General features: G+C 41.6%; 1 protein-coding gene and 1 pseudogene across 7 annotated transcripts in view; one reads left to right on the top strand and one right to left on the bottom strand.

Moving 5' to 3' along the window:
- ABLIM1 (actin binding LIM protein 1) overlaps positions 1 to 19,887 on the bottom strand; it is a 334,182-nt gene that overhangs the window by 227,978 nt on the left and 86,317 nt on the right. For 2 of the 7 annotated variants that reach the window (XM_013975225.2, XM_013975226.2), the window contains exon 1: positions 12,878 to 13,031. The exons of 1 other annotated variant lie outside the window; for it this stretch is intronic. In XM_013975225.2, coding sequence (XP_013830679.1) covers positions 12,878 to 12,911 — 34 coding nt within the window. In that variant the 5' untranslated portion in view covers positions 12,912 to 13,031. Of the gene's footprint in view, positions 1 to 12,877; positions 13,033 to 19,887 lie in introns of those variants that run through there. 4 more of the 7 variants (XM_005698507.3, XM_005698508.3, XM_013975228.2 and 1 more) reach the window with 3 other exon arrangements.
- On the top strand, positions 15,750 to 17,224 carry LOC102188378 (annotated as a pseudogene).

Genomic DNA, 19,887 nt, shown 5'->3' with positions numbered 1-19,887 from the left:
GTAATTAAACTCACGTAAGAAGATACAGGTTTGGAGAACAGATTCAGAAAAACATTGGATTCTAAAGAATATGACTCCTTCTACAATCTACTTCATGATTATAAATGTGTACCCATCAATAAAAATGTGCATGGAAAAACCTACACGTGGCATAAACCATGATCTGTAAAAAGGCAATTAAATCAGCACTTATCGAGCATTTCTTTGCACCCAGCCTGGCAATAGGTTTTTTGGTTTGTTTGTTTTTCATTTTTTGATGGAAACCAAAGTACTCTTTAAAAGATTTCAATATAGGAACTTGCAAGACATAGCAAACAAAAATAGCCTACACCAGGATGAAGTGAGTGGTGGATGTCTTCAGCAGATGGATCATTTGGAGCTGTGTGTGTGTGTGCGTGTGTGTGCGCGCGTGCGCGCGTGTGTGTGTGTGTGTGTTTCTGGGGTTCTTTTATTTATTTATTTTTTCCAGGGGAGAGAATGCCTTGGCACAATTTTTAAACTCACATTGGCACATGGAGAAGCAGGGGGGAGGGGAGGGTGGGGAAGGGCAGGAAGTCTCAAGATAGAAAACAGAGCAAACGGTAATGCCGGAAGACTATAAAGGATAGGAAATGAGCTTTTCAGGAATAAGAATTACAAATGATGGCTTAAAAGATCAACATGTTAAGCGTTAAAAATAAAGCATTTATACACTTGAAAGTATGAAAGTGAAAGTTGCTCAGTTGTGTCCCCAGGCCAGAATACGGGAGTGGGTAGCCTTTCCTTTCTCCAGGGGATCGTCCCAACCCAGGGATCAAGCCTAGGTCTCCCACATAGAAGGTGGATTCTTTACCAGCTGAGCCACCACAGAATCCATGAAGAGGACAGAAACACAGTCAGCCAACACAGACTGAGGAACACAGGCCAAAGGCAACATCACGCAAGGTCAGCTGTCCACCCCACTCCTGCTTCCCACTGTGACCTTCCCCAAATGCTGTCTCAGCCCCTCTGAGGTCTTCTCCATGAAGCTTTCTCTAAGTCTACAACTCCTGAATTTGCCTGTCTCTAAATGGCTATTTTCCTTCCCAAAATATCAAAACGGATTCATGATCGAAGTTCAAGTTATCTCAAATATCTCCTTAGTTATACTTTTTACCACTTCAACTTTTCTGTTATAGAAGGAATATACTTCATTAGAGAAACTTTGGAAGACAGACACTGAAAACTATTACTAACACAGTTTTACCATTTGGAAATCACTTATTCTTCAGTATACCTTCTTTCAATTTTCTTCCTATGAATTTATGCCAGATCATATTTCATATACAATTTATAACTTTGGCTTATCAAAACTTTCCGCCATGTTATTCAAATCTATTACTATGATTTTTAATGTTAAAATTTTAATTGAAATTTGTCTTACATGCAGTAACATTCACAAATTTCAAGCATTCAGCTCAGTTAGTGAATTTTTTCATGTGTCCATGTAACCACCTCCAAGATCAAGGTCGAGATCTGTGCCTCTCTCTCTCTGTGTGTGAAAACAACAGTAAGAAAGGAAATTAACCAGAGAAAAGAGAACATCTCAAGAGAATGTAAAGTATATAACAAATTAAAAGACAATGTAAGACCCAGAAATCCCACTGCTGGGCTATACCCTGAGAAAACTATAATTCAAAAAGACACATGTATTCCAGTTTTCACTGAAGCACTGTTTACAACAGGCAGGGCATGGAAGCAACCTAGATGTCCACTGACAAGGAATGGCCAAAGAAAATGTGGTACATATATATACTGAAATATTACTCAGCCATAAAAAGGAAGGGAATTGAGTCAGTTGTAGTGATGTGGATGAACCTGGAGTCTATCACAGAGAGTGAAGTCAGAAAGAGAAAAACAAATATTGCATATTAATGCATATATATGGAATCTAGGAAAATGGTACTGTTGGACCAATTTGTAGGGCAGAAATATAAATGTGGAGGTAGAGTATGGACTCACGGACACACTGTGAGAACGTGAGGGTGAGACAAATTGAGAATAGCATTGCCATATATATACTACCATGTGTAAAACAGATAGCTAGTGGAAGCTGCTGTATAACACAGGGAGCTCAGCTAAGTGCTCTGTGATGACCTAGAGGGGTGGGATGGGAGGGTGGGAGTTTCCAGAGGGAGCAGATGTATGTATACATACAACCGATTCACACCATCGCACAGCAGAAACTAACACAATATTATAAAGAAATCATACTCCAATTAAAACAAGACAATGTGAGATAATAATAAATAACAGTGAGAGTGGATTTATATGATTATGCTACCAGGGAAAAATTGCATTTTTCCAAGAAACTCAGGGGACTTCAAATGATGTTCTTAAAACCTACCAGGAATTTGTTTTAATTTTATTGCTACCCTCAGGTACAATAGTCATAAATGCTGATGGTAAATGAACAAACAGGTATTAAAGATTCTAAGCAAAAAAAATCTTTATTTTCTAATAGTATTCTGGGCTTTTTTCTATCTTCAAATATGAGGGGAGCATAATGATTGCTAAGGAAAATCTAAGTGAAATACAATTGAGGTGGAAAAATATCCACTTGAATCCTGCATATTGTTTCCTTTAAAAAAAAAAAACCTTTATTTTTATTTTAATTATTTATTTATTTGGTTGTGCTGGGTCTTAGCTGTGGCTTGTAAACACTTAGTCGTGACATGTGGGATCTAGTTCCTTGACCAGGGATCAAACCCAGGCCCCCTGCTTTGGGAGTTCTGTGTCTTAGCCACTGGACTACCTGGAAAGTTCCTGCAAACTGTTTCTTAAAAGTTAAAAATAAATCATTCATATTAATCCTTCTGGTTCCTTTATCCAAATCTAGGTCACATTAGTCAAATGCAACTTTTTTAGTGGCGTAAAATCAAATCACTTTAATTAGTTATTTCATTTTATTTTCAAATGCTTTCTTCCTCATCCACCAACTAAACAAAAATATTAACATTCTTAATAAATATGTTTTCAAATAGGCATTCAGAAGCAGAAATCATTTGCAGCAAGTAATACTATTAAAGAGTGATGAGTTCTCATTCTGACTGGACCACATTAACCTGTGGTAAAATCTACCTTACTTGCTCCTTGGAAGAAAAAAGACACTTGCTCCTTGGAAGAAAAGCTATGACAAACCTAGACAGCATATTAAAAAGCGGAGACATTACTCTGCAAACAAAGGTCCATCTAATCAAAGCTATGGTTTTTCCAGTAGTCATGTATGGATGTGAGAGTTGGACTATAAAGAAAGCTGAGCGCTGAAGAATTGATGCTTTTGAACTGTGGTATTGGAGAAGACCCTTGAGAGTCCCTTGGACTGCAAGGAATCAAACCAGTCAATCCTAAAGGAAATCGGTCCTGAATATTCGTTGGAAAGACTGATGCTGAAGCTAAAACTTCAATACTTTGGCCATCTGATGCGAAGAAGTGACTCATTGGAAAAGACCCTGAGGCTGGGAAAGATTGAAGGCGGGAGGAGAAGGGGACGACAGAGGATGAGATGGTTGGATGGCATCGCCGACTCAATGGACCTGAGTTTGAGCAAGCTCTAGGAGTTGGTGATGGACAGGGAAACCTCACGTGTTGCAGTCCATGGGGTCGCAAAGAGTGAGACACTACTGAGTGACTAAACTGAACTGAAAATCTACCTGTTGAATGACTACAAGTTTTTTCTTACTTCATATTTAAAACAAATTTTGTTGAGCTAAATTAATCTTCACTGCCTTACTCCTTTTTCAACAAGTCTTCCACAACTGATCCTTTCTTATTTCTTTCAATATTCCAGTCCAGTGGTCTTTAAACCAATGCCTGAAGTCTGGTTTTGTATTATAAATACAGATTTGCTGGGACACAGTCGTGTCTATCCATTTGCATACTGTCTATAGCTATTTCTGTGCTGTAACTATAGCTGAATAGCTGCAACAGAGATCACTCAGCTGACAAAAGCTAAAATATTTACTATCTTATCCTCCACAGCAAAAGTTTGCTTTAGGCTAGTCACATACAAAGTGTTAAAATCTTCTATTGCTTAGCTTTTTGCTCTATACCCACTTCATTCATTAATTTCATCTGTAGATCATTTTCTCAAGTATGGCTAGTAAAGTCCTTGAGGGTTAGAATTCTCTTTTCTTAAATCCAAATGAAAGCCTGGCAAGGTTAGCTGGACATAAGACTTTTATTTCTGTGCGTCTCAATAAGTGTCCATTCATGCCAGAGCTGCTGCTACTGCCTAGAAGGCCAGATAGGTTGCCTCAGGGGCCCTAATTTATCTTCCTCCCTTGTATTGCCTTTTACCATGTTATTTTGCAGTGCCCTCCCACTTTGACCATGTAGCTTGCTCTGGCCTACAGAATAAAGAGGACAAAAGCGACCACGTGCTGGTTCTGAGCTTAGGTTCAAAGAGGTCAAGCATGTCTCTATTTGCTCTTTGTCCTTCTGCTTCAGTGTGATGAGGGCATGACTGGGATAGTCTGCTGGTCCCAAGAGGAGGATGAGCAATGCACAGAGCAGAGCTACCTCCAAACATGTTAGCCTGCCAAACTGCCCCCTGATTCAGCAGAAAGCAGCTGACCCCCTGCCAGCCCTGCAGACTCATGGAAAATGATGGATGGTTACCGCTTTAAGTTTCCAAATTTTGGAATGGCTTATGAAGCAACAATAGATAATTGATACAAGAGTATTCTGTCTAATCACACTTACAGCTACTTATTATTCCTTGGAATCTTAAAAGCAAAAAAGAAAACGTTGCAATATTTTTAGTGGCATGGTTTTCATGGGACCACACTAATAATGGTAGTATATATGATGTCACTTTTTAGCCAAATATGAAAAGCAATCAACTACTCAACCAGAATTTAGTGACTATAAAGAACTCATGCAACTCAACAACAAAAACAAACAAATGGATTAAAAAATAAAGAGGATCTGGATAGATATTTTTCCAAAGAAGACCTATAAATGGCCAACAGGAAAATGAATCGCTAACCATCAGGGAAATACAAATCAAAACCAGAAGGAGACATCAATTTACACTCATTAGAAGGGCTACTATCAAAAGACAAGAAATAATAAGTGTTGGAGAGACTGTTGAGAAAAGGAAATCTTCATACACTGTTGATAGGAATGTGAATTGGTACAGCCACTATGGAAAACAGAATGGAGATTTCTCAAAAAATTAAAAATAGAATTATCATACAATCAAAACTATTCCACTTCTGGGCATTTTCCAGGAATATAAAAATACTAATTCAAAATGATATATGCATCCCTATGTTTATTGCAGGATTATTTTAATAGCCAAGATATGAAACAACCTAAGTGCCCATCAACAGATGAATGAATAAAAAAGATGAGATCTGGCGGTGCTGGTGGCAGAGAATATGTCTGTCAATGCTAGAAATGGAAGAGACGCAAGTTTGATCCCTGGGTTGGGAAGATCCCCTGGAGAAGGGAATGGCAACCCACCCTAGTACTATGGTCTGTAAAATTCCATGGACAGAGGAGCCTGACAGGCTACAGTCCATGGGGCTGCAAAGAGCTGGATGTGACTAAGCACACACACATATACACCATACTATAGTGTATTTGGAAGTCAAATTGTAATATTGCACATGTGAAACTTGTACAGTGTTATATATCAATGTTATCTCAATTAAAAGAATTTAGTGAGCACACACCATGTATTCATTACTGAGATTTCTGAAAGATGTAAAAATCACAGTTCTAATACCAATGAACTCATAATTCTCTTGAAGAAGATTAAATGAAATGTGAGATAATTAGAGTACAAGATATTAACTGAGTGGGAAAATCTACAGAAACTTTGAGCTTCTGGTTCAACATGGTTCTGGGAACATGTGTTTATCTCTGTGCCTTCACAGAACCCCAGAAAGAACAAGAGAGGAGCAACATCAGCAGACAGATGTTTGGAAGCTTCCAGTTGGGAAGCTGGAAAGTGAATGGCTGACATAAGAAAAGAAGGAGGAGAAGCTGAAACTTAGCCTGCAGGGGGGACAACTCTGGGGGCAATCCAGGAAAGGCTGCTGCTGGAGGTACCAAGTGCCACTGAAGGCCAGGATGAAGGATGAGGATGAGATGAACAAGATGACGTGAACAGGAAGATGGGATGATGTCTTTATGGCAAAGAGTCATCATCTACACCCCCTCCATTTCTTCTCTCTGCAGGAGACTGGCCCTCACCAATAAAGATGAAAAATAAGACAGTCAAAAATCCCACCTCAAAGGGCCACATTCTGTTAATAGAAATGTCAATTTTGATCACATTAGGAAATCAGGCCAGAAAAACTCCAGAATCTTTGCCTCTTACTCCTTTGTCTCCCATTCTTGACAGAAGATACTATTTGACTTTCAAAACTAGGAATATGCACTACCTTGGTGAAAATAAAATGAATAAATAAAACTGATAATAGTAGTTACCGCCTAGGTTTGTCTTTAATAAAGTATTTGAAATTTTGACAGTGAAAGCTTACGCTTGTATGTTTGTATAATTTAAAATAAATAAAACACACACATAAAAATAAAATAACCAAACTAGAATCAAGGCCTATGGATTTCAAAGCACTATTTAACAATAAAAATAATTTGGAAGCAGCTGAATTACTCAGTTGGTGCCATAATTGCTAATGCTAGAACCCATTCATTATTACAAATTAGACACCATGCCTTGAGTTTTATAAACATCCTCATTTAATCTCACAATCTCATAAAGCAGGTTGCCCTATTAGCTCCATTTTATAGATGCGGAAACTGAGGTTTGGAGAAATGCAGACACTTTCCCATGGTTACTTGGCTAGTAGGTATCAAAGCCATGATGTGAACAAAATCTTGCTGTTTCTAGAGCTCAAGAACTTAACGTTGTGTCCAGAAGGAACACAGTTTCCTTTTACAGGTCCCAAATCATATATTTACATTAGGAAAAAATAACTCTGAAATTCACCAAAGAATAGCCATTTTAGCAAGAGGAAAATAAATCCCCAATCCTTGGGGCCCTGGCAGTGGGGGGTGGGGGGTAAAGATGATTCCTGAGGACCAGAGCCATACTGATCCAATGCTGGAGCCAAGGTGAGAGGTGACCTGTGGTCAGATTGTGCCCTGATGAAATCAGTGGGGTCATTTATATCCCAAGGAGCCCTTGGGGGCTTTCCTGGCTACCATCCTAACCACTTTAGGTGACTACATCTTCTTTTTTTAAAAATTGAAATATACTTGATTTATAAAGATATAAATCAAGGTGTACAGCAAAGTGATTCAGTTACAAATATATATTTCTTCAGATTTTTTCAATTACAGGTTAAGATAATGAAAATAGTTCCCTGTGCTATACAGTAAATCCTTGTTGTTTATCTACTTTATATATAGTAGTGTGTATATGTTAATCTCATATTCCTAATTTGTCCCTGCCTACGCTTCCCTCTTTGGTAGCCATAAGTTTGTTTTCTATATCTGTGAGTAGGGTTTTGTTTTGTAAACAAATTCATTCTGCATCATTTTTTAGATTCCACATATCAGTGACATCATATGGTATTTGTCTTTCTCTTTCTGACTTATTCGCTTAGTATGATGATATCTGCGTTTATGCATAGTCACGTCCTACTCTTTGTGACCCCATGGACTGTAGCCCACCAGGCTCCTCTGTCTATAGAATTTTCCAGGCAAGAATACTAGAGTGGGTTGCCATTTCCTACTCCAGCAGATCTTCCAGACTCAGGGATTGAACCTGTGTCTCTTGCATCTCCTATAATGGCAGGCAGATTTTTCACCGCTGCACCAATTAGGAAGCCCATGATAATCTCTAGGTTCACTCATATCAATGCAAATGGCAAAACTTCATTCTTTTTAATGACCGAGTAACACTTCATTGTGTGTGTATGTGTGTATGTGTATCAGTTCAGTCAATCAGTCATGTCTGACTCTTTGTGACTCCATGGACTGCAGTACGCCAGGCTTCCCTGTCCATCACCAACTCCCAGAGCTTGCTCAAACTCACGTCCATCAAGTCAGTGATGCCATCCAACCATCTCATTCTCTGTCTTTTTTATCCTTTTATCTATTGATGGACACTTAGGTTGCTTCCAGGTTTTGGCAACTGTAAATAGTGGTGCTATGAACCCTGGGGTGCCAGTATCTTTTCAAATTAGAGTTTTTCATCATTTCCAGATATATGCCCAGAAGTGGGATTGCTGGATCATATGGTAGTGGTATTTTTAGTTTTTTAAGGACCCTCCATACTGTTTTTCATACTGGCTACCCTAATTTACATCTCTTAGGTAACTACATCTTCTTACATTTTATATTCCAATACTGATATTCTTCACCTGGCCCTGGTCCTTACTAACTTTTCATGCTTGTTAGCTGCCCAGCACATCTTTGGCACACACCTGCCAGGGGTACTTCCAAGACTACAAATTCTAAATGACAGAGATTTGTTCTGAACAATACCTAGCACAGTGCCTGCCACCTGCTGAAAGATGCCTAGTAAATTAATGATGACAAACAGAAGGTTAACGGGCCACTCTGATGCCAAGCCAGGAGAGGGCTCTATGACATATCTGCAGATCCTACCTGATGAAACTGCCAATTAGAGGCAGACTGTTATGGTGAGAGTGCCTTTAAAGCCAAAAAAAGAAAGTGAAGACATGGGTGAGGCCAGGAGCCTCCAAAGTGAAGCGACTAATGAAATCCATCAATCTGTATGTGCATTTGAACTACACAGTATATATGAAAAAGAGACAAAAGGGACCATTTAAAAATAGTCCATGGAGGGACTTTCTTGGTGGTCCAGTGGCAAGACTCCGAACTCCCAATGTAGAGGGCATGGGTTCAATCCCTGGGTGGGGAACTAAGGTCCCCAATCCCAACAGGGCATGGCCAAAAACTAAAAATACAAACGAATAAATACTTTAGAATTAAAAAACAATATAAAAATAATCCATAGAGATGTGTTTCCACTAAATAATACCACTCTGCTAACACCTTGAGACTTTCCCAGGAGCACTGTGCGCCCTTCACCTTGTATTTCTGCCGCTTCCATTCATGCCTCACGTGGGGTATGGGTCCCCTGCAAAGTATTATAAAGAAAAGTAATACCAGGCTCAGGGAGTTTCTATTCCACTCAGATCTTTGAAGTATGAGGTGTGATCACAAGCCCAGGGAGCCTGTCAACAGTGACTGCGGGGGAGGTGGGACTCAGACAGGAATCCTCAGGGCCCTGTTTGTCACTGAGAGCTTTATACAAACTCAACACTCAGAGCTCCTGGGCCTGCTCCTACTGCTCGGGCACATCTCTGGCAATGTCATGCTCTAATAGACCCACTGGCTAGCGACCAGACAGAGCTTATTCATTATGGCAGCTATTGATTACCTCTTAAAGCAGAAAATGGGCTTCCCTGTCGGCTCAAATGGTAAAGAGTCTGCCTGCAATGCAGGAGGCCGGGTTCAATCCTTGGGTTGGGAAGATACCCTGGACAAGGGAATGGCTACCCACTCCAGTATTCTTGCTGGAGAATTTCATGGACAGAGGAGCCTGGTGGGCTACAGTCCATGGGGGTCGCAAAGAGTGGAATACAACTGAGCGACTAACACTTTCACTTTTTCACTTGACGCAGTAAAACCTGCCCAGTACTCCACTGTCTCACAGGGAATCTAAACGGAGCGCCAGTCAACACACTGCATTTCCCTCCCCCTTTTTGGAAATGCATTGCATTTAGAGCTGTCTTGTTAAATCTCAATATTCTGAATTAATATCCTTACACTGACCCCAACCTTTGAAGTATGTTAGTGATGGAGAAGTATGTGTCAGCAGTCAGATTTTAATATAAATGAGAGGCTGGGCGGCTCAGATGCCTAAATGACTGTTAATTGTATGCAAACACTAGCTCTCAGCATATCCTTTAGTGCAGAAGATAGTAAATCGCTGTATCAAAGTCTTATATCAACAGTCCTCTAAGTAGCTAATGCTTTCAAGATGTTCCAGGAGAGACCAGGGTGATGTACTCATTACAGAAGGATGGATGAGGAGCTGAAAACCTGGTTGTTTTAAAGCATCAGAACCGAGCTACCAGGTAAAATACCAAATTTAAGCATAGTCAAACATGTTTATTAGATATCCTTTCAAAACACCCTTCTATTTTTAAAAAGAGTCACTAAAAATATTGTCAATATTCTCTATGGAGAGTACTTTTAAAACAAAGCAGAGAGTGAAACTCCTTGTTAGGAACATAATGTGTGCCTCTTTTTAAGCCTCAGAATAATTTGTCAACTTCCAATTTAATTATAACTGAGATTCAAGTCAACTGTTGAGGGTTCTGGGGATACACTCTCCATAGATTCCAGCCAGTAGCAAGTGGAAAGATTCCAAATGCATTAAAAATATACCATTGAAAGGAGGGGAGCAGGAAAAATTGAAAAAAAGAAAAAATGAAATTCTTTGAAAAGAAAAATTTCTTTTTCTTTCTGGTGACCACTAAAAATATAATCTGACATGACTTACTCTGCTATAAACTTACTCTGTTTATAATCTCTCTGTCATGTAAGATTTTCCAAAACCTTCCTTATCTTTCCTGGAAATCAAAATTAAAACCTACCCTTTTTACAGTGCAAGGAAAACAGAGGGTTTCAAATTTATTCAAATAGAGAAATATAGACATCTTGAGACAGTCTAGTTTTATCTCTAAAACCCGTTTCAGTTAAGAAAAGCCATTGAATCATAGTTTCCAACTCTAAATATCAGTACTCTGTTAATGCTAATTAATATGTACAGTGTTATCATTAACATTCAGATTCTATCTTCAAAGAAAGCCCAGAGAGTACCAAAGAATCCAGAGGCCTTCTGTAAACATCAGGTGATGCCACACTTTAGAATGAACTGGGGAAGAAGCTGTGACTAAGTTGTTGGCTTCCTGCCCACCCAGGGCCACTGTCAGCTTTCAGTTTAATTATTCGGATGTTTGTCAACTTCTGCCTTCCCAGTAAATGTTGAAGGCAGATCATTAAAGAACATGATGCCACATTTCCAGATTTTTCAGTCAGCATTGTCTTTCAAAATAATGTTCATTTACAGGAGGAAATCTTATGGCACAGAAAGCCCTCATGAATTATTCATTAGTTACAGAGCATGCCAACATTCAATTCCTTTGTACCTCTCAGCGAGTGTGCACATGTGAAGTGGCGCATGCCTTGGCTCCCTAGTCCTACAGGAAGGCAAACTCGAGCTCACCGGAGGTCCTGGTAAACAGAGAAGAGCAGAGTCTTCAAAAGTAGAGGTGGGAGGTACACAGCATTTCTGCCTTACATGGGATTGATTACCTGATAGTCTACTCTCCAGAAACCAAAAGAAGTTACGATCACTTGCTCTAAGGTCTAGTATCAAAAGAATCAGCATGAATTGATATGGTCTGCTGGTTTCAATACAGCAGCCAGAAGGATCGCCTTGGGATGCCTCGGAAGCTGTGGTGTTGGCTGTGGGTCCCTGGGGATGCTGAGCAGGGGAGCTGGGTCCCTCCTGAAGCCATTCTCCCCAGGGTACCAACTGTCTCATAAAGCACAACTGTAGGGGAAGCATCCTAGGGACAGCATCCCTGTGAAAATGGAATATTTCCTGCCATCTCAGTAAATGAGGATGTCACAGTCATCAGTGATTATAGCCCTCCAATGTGAGTTGGTGAGCCCTAAGGGCACTCAGGAAGGAGAATACCTGCCCTCTAGAAGCCATCAGACTGCAGCCACTCCCTATGGTGAGCCCCAAGGGAGCTCAGGATGTGAAAAACATAGGCTACTGGTCCCAGATAGCTGAGGTGCACATGAAAGGAATGATTTCAGACTCTTGTACCTTCCCATACAAATAAATGTGCTAAATTCCTTAAGCTGGGATATCTAGTTTTCTTTAATTAGCAATAGTTTTTCAAGTTCAGACTACCTGGTTTTTGTTGCAAAACTTCTATGTAACTCGGTTCTTCCTCTTGCCTCCTCAGAGAAGTTCTCTCAGGGTTACTTGAGATGCTGTCTCCTGGTACTGAAGTCTTAAAAATTTCCACTGAATAAAACAAAACTCTCAGCTTTTAGGTTGTGAATATTTTTAAGCCAACACCTAGCTCAAACAAAGTGTCCGATGTACCCAATCTACGCAGACAAAAACAACATAACGTAAGGAGATGGGAGAATTCACCTCAAAGCTATGTTCACACAGATATACTGGCATGGAGATGGGGGATATGAGGAAAAGAATACATAAGCAGAAATGCAGGTCACAGATTCTCACTCACAGTCACTGGGGACCCCCAATGTGCTCCAACAGACCAACCTACCCAAATTTAACTTAATGGAGCTGGACTCCTGCTACATAAGTCATATCCATTTAAAAAAAATCCCATTCTAATGATATTTGTAAACGTTTAAAGAGTAGTAAAGAATACTATTTATAAATATGCTTAAATAGTGGTGAAGAACCCACCTGCAGTGGTAAGAAACCTTCCTGCCAATACAGGAGACATGAAAGACTCAGGTTCGATCTCTGGGTCGGGAAGATCAAGGAAATGGCAACCCGCTCCACCAATCTTATCTGGAGAATCTCATGGACAGAGGAGCCTGGAGGGCTATAGTCCATAGGGTTGCAAAGAGTCGGACATGACTGAACCAGCTTAGCACAGCACATAAGTATGTTAGTCTATAACATATGCATATTATACAAGCATGTGTTTGTATTAACCTCAAGGGTTAATATAACAAGTGCACAAACTATTTTAACCAATGGAAAAATCCCCGCAGCTCTCCTCATCTTTAAATGCACAGCCTACCCCAGACAGCATACATGCCAAGTTTATGAAAAAGACAGCCAAACCTCGATGGTCTTCGAGGATGTGATGTGGGTCCATGAGCTCAATGGGTTCCCAGGTCACATGCACAAAGCTCTAAGGCTTCTGCTTTTCTTCCTGAGGTGGCTGACACGCGGAAGCGCTGCATCCACTCCTCAAAGGGGAGGCCTGGGCCCTGGTTCTCCTTCCACGAATCTGTGGGCTGAGCTGGACTCCAGGGAGGGTGTGCCACCCCGAGGGTGTGTCACAGCAGCTCAGGAAGAATGAGGAGTTTCCTGGAGTCTAGCTCCTTCCTCCAGCACAGAGTCCTCATCTCCTGACCCTCCCCACTCTGTCTCCTGTGCTAATTCTAAAGACCACTCCAAACAGCACATCAGTTCACTGACATCACAGATGCAGAACACCATCCTTGCTGCAAAGACACTATTAAAACATGCCCGGAACGTTCCACGGGTTTTCCACCACTCTGAATCCAGATTTATATCACTGTGATTGCACAATAACTCAAACACAGGAGACAAAGAAAGAAAGGGATCGATTTTCCCAAGCCTTCTGCTCCTCTTTTCACTTAATGAATTATCATCTCACCAGATGGGCTTTTAGTACTTTTTTTTTTTTTTTGTACTAGGATTTAACAAAAATACTCCAACTTGGGGAGGCTCCTTTTACTATCAGCCTGGTTGTTCATCATGGCTTTGAATGTTGTTCCCAGACAAAATGCTGGTCTGAGGCCAGTCATGGACTTTGAGTCCTTTTGTATTAGGTAAAGTCTGTCTGAAAACAATGGCCTCATCCGGTAAGGTTCAGGAAAGAGGCATTTTTTTCTTTTAGTAGTCAGTAATGCCCTGATGCAGGGCTGGATTACCCACCACCCACAGTCCAATTTTTCTCCCAATGATTTTTGAACACCAAGGCTTTTGCAAATTAGAAATGTTATGAAGACAGTTTAAATGGGAAAAGATACTTAGGACAAATATCCCCAGCATCAGATGCATTTATAGGCTAAGCTGTAGAAGGAAACTAGCATAATTGTTTTAAACGTGAGAACAGATCATTAAATTCCTGCAAGAGACACAAACTCCAGCACCCATTCTGAAATAGTAATTTAACATAAGGCACATAATCTACCCAATGAAAAGGAAAGACTACATGATCACATTGTTTAAATATAAAGCTTGATTAATTGAACATTCTCAGCTTACTTTCTTCTCCGTCTAGGTGGGTTTTCTGATTTGTTTTGAAATGGCTTTGGGCCATACTCTGGGGTCACCCCACCCTCCCTTCCTCGAGTCCAGGCCACTGCCTGGAACTCTGTACCCCTGATAACATCCTCCTGACTTGGCCAAAGCACCAGGCGCCAGGCAAAAGATCACAACTGGACCACTCGTTGATAAAATGCTTGGCATTTGCAGAGCTGTCATATGTTAGCTGCTGCCAAAAGGCCAGTTGCATTTATTGAAATCTTCTGATTACGCCTAATGCCCAGCATGCTCATGACTGATTTCGGAGTTTAGCTCTAATGATTTTTGTGTTAGTGTTTCAGGATTGTTACCATAAGGATAGAACAGAAGTCTTTTACAGCTGCATTTTTTTTCCCATCAGTTTTCATTTCAATTCTAATGAAAGCTAGTTTTTCCTATTTCTTTGAAATCTCATATTATAATCCCTAACTGATTTTAAATGAAAGGTAGGAAAAGAAACCACATGTAGTGCTGCAGCACTTTTCTGAGGCTAAAACAGGATTGTAGCTACTTGCCTGGTTTCCCTGCCTTTTATAAGGCAGGACAGCCCCAAGAGGGGGTGGGACATGATTCGACCTGGAAACTTTGACTTTTTGAAGAGTTAACCAATAAAGTAGTTCCTTCCTGGTTGTGGGCCTCCAAATTTGACTTCTGTTAGCTGAACCAGAGATACTCTGGCAGTTTATCAGAATGCAGACACCTATTGCTTAAAAACTGTTTACACAACTATCTTCCAATTAAAAGGCAATGTTACACTTAGATTGTCATTCTAAAATCAGAGACACTGCTCTATGTTCTTTACCTTACATAACTAATCACCTGAGAAAACTGCAGCAGAAATCTTTCCCAAATGATGCTCTTCAGAAGTCTTCCCAGGAAACCAAAATTAATCAAGAAAAAAATTACATATTCACCTATATTTGAGAAATGCTTCATTAAGCATTGTTCAACAGGGAGCTTCTCAGAGACCTTGATAAGCATGTGTGCCTTGTAACTCTTTGAGAGAAAAATAAAGTAAGATGCATTTTCTAAATTTATTCGATGAGAGAATGTCCAACCCCAACACAAAGATTAACTGACCACAAAACTGAGTTTGGAAACTGCACTAATGAAGCAGAAGGCTAGCAAGGAATGTAGAGATCAGAGCGCAATCTTAGAGCCAGAGGAATTCAGAAACTTGCCAAGGCCACACAGAATGTACAAGGAGGAGAATTCTGACCAGCAACGTGCAGTCCTGTTATCTGGGTGGCTACCATAGGCCTCAGTGCCTGGTTCTGTTTGCAAGTCTGGTCCCCAGTGATGCTAAGCTTGGAACATATATACTGCGTGTTCCTAGGCAAATAACACATCTTAAGGCAAATGATGTTAAAAGACCAGGCCTAGGAGATGCCGCCTACCATAATACAATTTAACGAAAGAGCTGAGAGTAAAAAATAGCAGACATCAATAACAAAACACCCACAGGGCCCTGGCCTCATCTTTTAAACTGAGCAGAAGAGGCAGAAACTTGAAGCAAATTTAATTCCCTAAGAAGAATGATTCTATTGGGAAAGATGGAAACTAAATTTCTCAAAAGGTCATATTCAATAAGGAAGAAGACCCCTCTAGACCCTAATGAGAAAAGCACAGGAAGAAAAAAGTTAAGACTGATTTGTCATTTCCCTTGAACTTGCGTTCCAATGTTATTTGGTTATACGCCCAGAAAATTGCCCCAACCCAAGCTCAGCTACGTGACTCCATGAGAAAGAACAATGTCAAGAACTAAAAGAGGCCCCTGGTCCCCAGGCAGGCCCTTGAGTGCCAGTAAGGCAGCATCGAGGCCGCAAGGAGAGGGTGATGAGGCCACCACGCAAAGGCAAGTGGGCCGGGCCTAGCCAGGCGACCACCACCATGAGCGGCTCCTCGGGCACCCTGAACCTGGGCAGCAAGATCAAGTCATCTCCAAGGCACAGATCCTCTACAAGGGCGTCCTCTACACCATCGACTGGGACAATGCCACCGTGGCGCTCGCCAAAGTGAGGAGCTTTGGTACTGAAGACTGTCCCACAGATAGGCCTGCCACCCTCCTAGAGAGGAGATTTATCAGTACATCATCTTCCGGGGAAGTGATGTCAAAGATATTACTGTGTGTGAACCTCCGAAAGCTCAGCACACGCTCCCTCAGGATCCTGCTGTCCTTCGATCTTCCCTGGGCTTGGGCTGGGCTCCTCCTTCCAGGTGCCTTACAGCCTCTTCCGAGGGAAGCCACCCTACAGCCAGCTGGTGGGCAGCTCCCTGCTTAGCCAGCAGTATGCTGGCCTCCTTGGGTTTAGGAGCCAGATTTCCGTCTGTCTCAGTTGGCAAGAGCCCCATGGTGGAGCAGGCCGTCCAGACTGGATCTCTTGATAACTTGAACTCTAGGAAGCTGTTACCTGGCGAGGGCACCATGGGCATGCAGCTCATCAGGTGCCCAGCCTCACCCGCAGCAAGGCCGCCACCGATATAGCTCGGAGGCAGCTGTGCAAACTCAACGGCCGGTGAACAACAGAGAACAGAAGACCTCAGAGGAGGCGCTCAGGGAACAGACGAACAAGGAACCACTCCCGAGGGCAAAGCTGTCCAACTAACATCAAGGAAAACACAATCAAGTTTGAAGGCGACTTTGATTTTGAGAGGGCAAATGCCCAGTTCAGCCGAGAAGAGCTGGACAAGGAGTTTAAAAAGAAACTGAATTTTCAAGATGACAAAGCTGAGAAAGGGGAAGAGAAGGACCTGGACGTGGTGACCCAGAGTGAAGAGGCCACTGCTGAGGAGGACCACTTGGGGCCCCAATGCTACTACAACACGTCCAAGTCCTTCTTTGACAACATCTCCTCTGAACCCAAGACCAGTTCCAGGTGGATGATGTGGGCTGAGGAGAGGAAGCTCAATACGGAGACCTTCAGGGTGTCAGGGAGGTTCCTCCAAAGCTGTAGTTTCTGGGGTGGATTTCGAGGGGGCAGGGACAATGGTGCAACCCACTGTAACCCAACTTCCCACAGAGCTGGGACCGGCACGGTGTAAGGAGTTGGCCGAAGTTTCTTGCTGAAGCGGCACCGGCGCCAGGCTGTGTCTACGAGGACGATGGAGAACGCTGCACTTACTGGGGGAGACACGGTCACTTCGTTTACTGAGTTTGGAAAGTCCATGCTACCACTTACGTTTTGAACTGAACTTGGATGTGGTCTGAGTTAGAATCTCTTGTTTGGGGAAGTGTACATGGGAAACCGCTTTGAGTTATTCTAACCTATTTTTCCTTTTCAGTTGTGCACAGCCTGATTCTAAGGTTCTGCAGAAGGCTTCCAGAGTGAAAGTGATCCTCACTTTGTGACCCTTCTTGGATAGCTTTGACTTAAAAGGCGGAACCAAATTTCATTTGGCAAATGCAAAAAAAAAAAAAAAAAAACCAAAGAACTAAAAGAACTTGTAGTTCACCACCACTTAAACAGAAAGCAATCTGATGGTGGCTTCATCCGGATTTGTATGGTCTTTATGGCATACAATGATCTCTGTGCTACTCAAACCAGTTTCTGCCGATGATTTCTAAGTAGATCCCATGTCATTATTTTTGTGACTGGAAATGAAGTTTTATAGACTTTACTAAGATAATAACAATGTCCATAACATATGGATGTGATGTATCTCCGCTTCATAAACTGCAAATAGAACAGCCTTATTATAATTCACAGCTCACATTTACATGGGGCTCACCCTCTGCATGTATTGAACAAAGAATCTCTCACTGATTTCTAATAACCTTCTGGGGCAGGTACCATTACCATCTCCATCAGAAAGATTAGGCAGCTGCAACAGAGAGAAGTTAAAGAAATTGCCCAAGGTCATTCCACTAGTAAGCGATGCAGCTGGGGCCTGGACACAAGCAGTCTGAGTCAGAGACCATGGCCAGGATGCTAAAACTCCCTCAAGAATATTAAACAGTTCAGGCAAATCATTAAATCAGAGAAGGTGTCAAGGCCATCTCCATGCCTGAGACGATGGTAAGGATAATCCAAAACATAAATTTATTAGTATAAAAAGTAAAAATACATTGAAGTCTGCTACTGCTTTTTGCAAAAAGCCTAAATACTGAAGACTATATGGGAGATTGATTTCAGAAGAATCATTTCTCTGAATCACATGATGTTTTCATGAGGTTCTTCACTATTCGTCTCCTTCACAAAGAGACCTAGTCAGTGGCTAGTACATGTCTCTGCAAAGGCTGCAGTGAAGGGACCACCATCATGGCAAACTGCTTCCCCAACCTCATGCCCACTGTGTACAACAGTGTTCCACGCTCATATTGGAGTTGCCATCTGACACTTACTTTAGACCCCACTTCTTAACTTTTTATTTTGTATTAGGTTATAGCCAATTAATAACATTAGGTGAACAGTGCAGGCATTCAGCCATACATATACATAAATCCATTCTCGCCCAACCTCCCCTCTCATCTAGGCTGCCACACAGCACTGAGCAGAGTTTCACATGCTGTAAGTAGATCCTTGTTGGTTATCCATTTTTACAGGTCCATCCCAAACTCCTCAACTGTCCCTTTTCCCCATCCTTCCGTCCAGCAACCCTAAGTTCATTTAAGTCTGTGATAGACCCAACTCCTATCTTGTTCTGGCCCTACTGTAACTCACCAGTGATCTTAGGCCAATCACCAAACTAACTTCTAACTCTGTTCAATGGGCGAATAATACCTGCTCTATCTATATCAGAAGAGTTAAGAGATAACTGGGCTACCCAACATTTCTATCAACTCTTTTTCTTTTCTTTTTCTTTCTTCCTTCTTCCTTCATTTTTTTCTTTCTTTTCCTTTCCTCTTTTTTGGCCAATACTTGCCAAAAAGGACTTTAAATGAAATTTCAAAAAACTGGACTCCCCACATCAAACAATAAGCTGGATGGAAATAGGGTAGCTGGTACATGGGAACCCATCACCTGAATTTAAGGTTATCCTCATCACTGCTGGATGCTGACCCTTAATATTTGCTACCAGCGCTCCCAAACGGGACTAATACTGGACTAATGTTTTTCAAGCAGTTACTCTGTACCAGGGACTAAGATAAGCATTCTTAAGTGTTGTGTTTCCTCATAACAGCCTTAGTAGGTAATGCTGGGAAGAAGGGTATTATCAGCTTTCTTTAACAAATGCAAAAATATGCCTAGAGAGAAAGCAATTTTTCTCAAAGTTGCAGCTTGTGGTCAGGGGGACAGGGACTTGAACTCAGGTCCACCTGTTCATTACTGTGTTAGAGTGAGGTGCGATCAAGAGGCTAAACCGCAATATCCTTGAGCCTTATCCACATCACTCTGTATGCAATTAAGCAGCATCAATGTTGTTGTTTGTGTGAACCTTTTCAAATAAAGAGGAACTAATTCAAAGCAGAATGTGCTTAGTGGTTGTCATCAGACACCTTCTACATCACCTTTTCCACAGCCAAGAAGCGCACAGCCATGGATTTGCTATTTCCCTCCTCTCCCGCTTTTGTCTATTCATCTGCCTGCCCTCACTCTCAGTCTCACCCAGCCTATGGGGCTAGCCTGCTGCTGCTGCTGCTAAGTCGCGTCAGTCGTGTCTGACTCTGTGCGACCCCATAGATGGCAGCCCACCAGGCTCCTCGGTCCCTGGGATTCTCCAGGCAAGAACACTGGAGTGGGTTGCCATTTCTTTCTCCAATGCATGAAAGTGAAAAGTGAAAAGTGAAAATGAAGTCACTCAGTCGTGTCCGACTCTCCGCAACCCAACAATTGTAGCCTACCAGGCTCCTCCAC

Source organism: Capra hircus, chromosome 26 (assembly GCF_001704415.2).
Source record: "Capra hircus breed San Clemente chromosome 26, ASM170441v1, whole genome shotgun sequence".
NCBI lineage: Eukaryota > Metazoa > Chordata > Mammalia > Artiodactyla > Bovidae > Capra > Capra hircus.
The sequence above is the reverse complement of the archived record's forward strand: the minus strand, read 5'-3'. Positions and strand labels throughout refer to the sequence as shown.